Source organism: Phalaenopsis equestris, unplaced genomic scaffold, assembly GCF_001263595.1.
Source record: "Phalaenopsis equestris unplaced genomic scaffold, ASM126359v1 Scaffold235604, whole genome shotgun sequence".
NCBI classification, from domain to species: Eukaryota; Viridiplantae; Streptophyta; class Magnoliopsida; order Asparagales; family Orchidaceae; genus Phalaenopsis; species Phalaenopsis equestris.
In genome coordinates this window covers 449,929-452,623 of record NW_018253466.1, presented here as the reverse complement: position 1 = coordinate 452,623, position 2,695 = coordinate 449,929, and the positions used below count along the sequence as shown (strand labels likewise).

The 2,695-nt window shown below is 41.4% G+C and overlaps 1 protein-coding gene across 1 annotated transcript in view; it reads left to right on the top strand.

Annotated features, from left to right (window-relative positions):
- Positions 1–1,893: 1,893 nt before the first annotated feature.
- LOC110039156 (protein kinase PINOID-like) overlaps positions 1,894–2,695 on the top strand; it is a 2,367-nt gene continuing 1,565 nt past the window's right edge. Inside the window, 1 exon segment of the mRNA XM_020744119.1 lies at positions 1,894–2,687. Within this exon segment, the coding sequence (XP_020599778.1) occupies positions 2,311–2,687 (377 nt within the window). The 5' untranslated portion in view covers positions 1,894–2,310.

The following is a 2,695-nucleotide window of genomic DNA, read 5'->3' as shown; positions in this document are numbered from 1 at the left end:
ATATGTTTGAGTGTAAATAAATATGAAAATAATCTTTAATGGGTGTAGAATTAGAGGACTTTAGAGTGACAGGCTAAAGCCCCCTAATTTGGTCTATTATTTTAGGTTTTGATGCGAGATGTTAGCCTACAGGTGGAGGGATAAGAGGGAACTTTAGAGTGAGAGGTAGTATCTTCTCTGCATAGCCCGTCTTCAGAACTATTCAAACTTTAGATTAACCAATGTTCTTTATAGCATCTTTAGTAATGGTAAAGAATATAATTGCTCTTATTTTTCACAATCTCTCCCGCAACTTGTTTTACTTTTACACATGTCACTAATTTCATTGTATGAGGAAGAGTACTTTGAATATATTAAACCCCACTTTCTGATTTTCACGAAGTATTTTAGTTTAGGAGTAGAAGTATTATTATAGTGATAAATGTAGGATATAATCAAAACCAAACATTTATCGACCTTCCAAGCTAGGGCGTGTTATTCTAGACTAGAACTTATCTTGAAAGTTGTCGTGATTAACCTCGATCTCCGTGGGTTTGATATTTTGGGCTTAATCAGAAAGATCTATACTACTTGATAACGATACGTATACTTGCGTAGAATACCTACTATGTAAAAATATAATTAAAATCTTACTTTTTGCTTAGGATCAAGTTTGAAGTTTGAGATCAAGTTTTTGGTGTCATTGTCGGGGATTAAAATCTTCAAGTAGTGGTGTCAACTTCATAAATCCTTACATATAACAAAATATCGGGATCAGTCTCCTAAATAGAACCACAATCTTCCACCGTGCACTCATCTCTGACGGCCACATTCTAAGAAAGTATGCTGAGAACATGCTTTGGGATTCTGTTACAAACGTCTCCAACAAAGGCAAAGATGGTAGCCCTGCCACCCTCTGCGTTGGAATTGTCTCAGACCGGTACAAATCCACCGTGCTCCACAGCCTCAAAGATCAACATCACTAGATGGTAACCCTATCCTATCAACTTCAGAGCTTCCGCGACCTCATCAAAGACTTCACCCGCAACCTGTTCCCCTTTGACAATGTCACCTCCAAATGTTTCAAAGTAGCAATCTTTTTCACCAAAAATTCCTCCACAAGAATCATATTCCACAAATACCAAATGCAGGAGTTCTGCCACACCATTCTCCTTTGATGTTCAAACGATAGCGATTGCAGCTTCATGGTCAAAGACATCTTCTTTTCCATCGCCACGTTTCACATAACTGTACAAGATGACTCCTTCAAGCTCCTCTGCCTCGATAACTCAGAGCCACCCAACTGGCCAATGTAATCCTCAAATGAAATTATGGAATGAATTCCAAGTCGTCAACTTGCTCATCAAGCTCATCAAAACGAATCGTACTTGATGTTAACAGGGCGAAGAGGGTGAAGGGGAGGAGAGGGTTTGAGTTCAGGGGGTGCTGGTGTAGAAAATGGGAGTGTTTAAGAGGTGAGAGTGTCTAAGGCATGGGAAATGGGTGGAGGTGAAGATGGAGAAGATAAGACAGGGAATGTTTCGCTGTGCATTGACGATGACAGAGAGAAAGGGAGAGAGATCGTCCCTTGTAATTTATATGTTTTGAGTCCTTTACCTTTAAATTATAATGTTTGGGACCTCCACATGTATAAAACCCTACAAAAATCATTATTTTAGTTTTTAAAAAATGACACATTTTTATATTTAATATTTTGTTTGTATATTAAAATTTAGATATAAATTGTATAAATACATAAGAATCAAGTGACAAGCGTTTAGTGTGCAATTTCATATATCAATAATATTTTAGCTCTTAAGACTCATTAAATAGAAAATTATATTCATGTTTCTTCAAAAACTCTGCTCGGTTGTCTCTGGCCCTTGGCATAAATATGCAATTATTCTCAGCAGTGCTCGCTTAGAGACAGCGAAAGCGGAGGGAGAGAAAGAGAGCCTGAGAGGAAGCTTGGCAGGCGGTTCCTGTTGCTGTATCTTCTTCTAAACCATTATTCCTTTAAAATACCCTAAAAATTCGAAACACTTTCCCATCCTTTCCTCTTTCTTCTTTGTTCTCTATGTCGGATTCATGAATTTATGCGGCAAAGCTTCCAAAAGTTTCCAACGAATCCTCTCCTTCGCTCCCCTTCTCCTTCTTTCGGCGCACTCATTCTTCTCACATGTTCGATTCCAAAGCGCCATGAGTTAATAGAACCTCTCTTCCAATTCAAACTTCACCTCCCTCCTTTCCATTCCCTTTTTTGAACTCAAAAACGAACCCAAAATCCCTCCTTTCTTCTTCCTCCATCACAGAGAGCTCCCCTGTTTTAAGATGATCGAGTTATCACCGGACTCCGACGGAGAAATCGGCTCCGAAACGGTTAACTCGAGCCAGAGCTCGATGAGCAGTGGCAGCTGCGAGCGTTGCAGCAGCTTCTCCCGTCTTTCCTTCGACGCCGCCGCCGCTCCTCCGCCGGATTCCTCTTCCAAGCCCCATCGCTCCTCCGACGCCGCCTGGGCGGCCATTCGCTCCCGCGGTACCGGTCGTCTCGGTCCCAAAGATTTTAAACTCCTCCGCCGTATAGGCTCCGGCGACATTGGCAATGTATACCTCTGCCGCCTCCGTGATGAACACGGCGGCGACGTCCATCCATTGCTTTACGCCATTAAAATCGTCGACAAGCAGGTCCTTGCAAAGAAGAAGAAGCTCGGAAGAG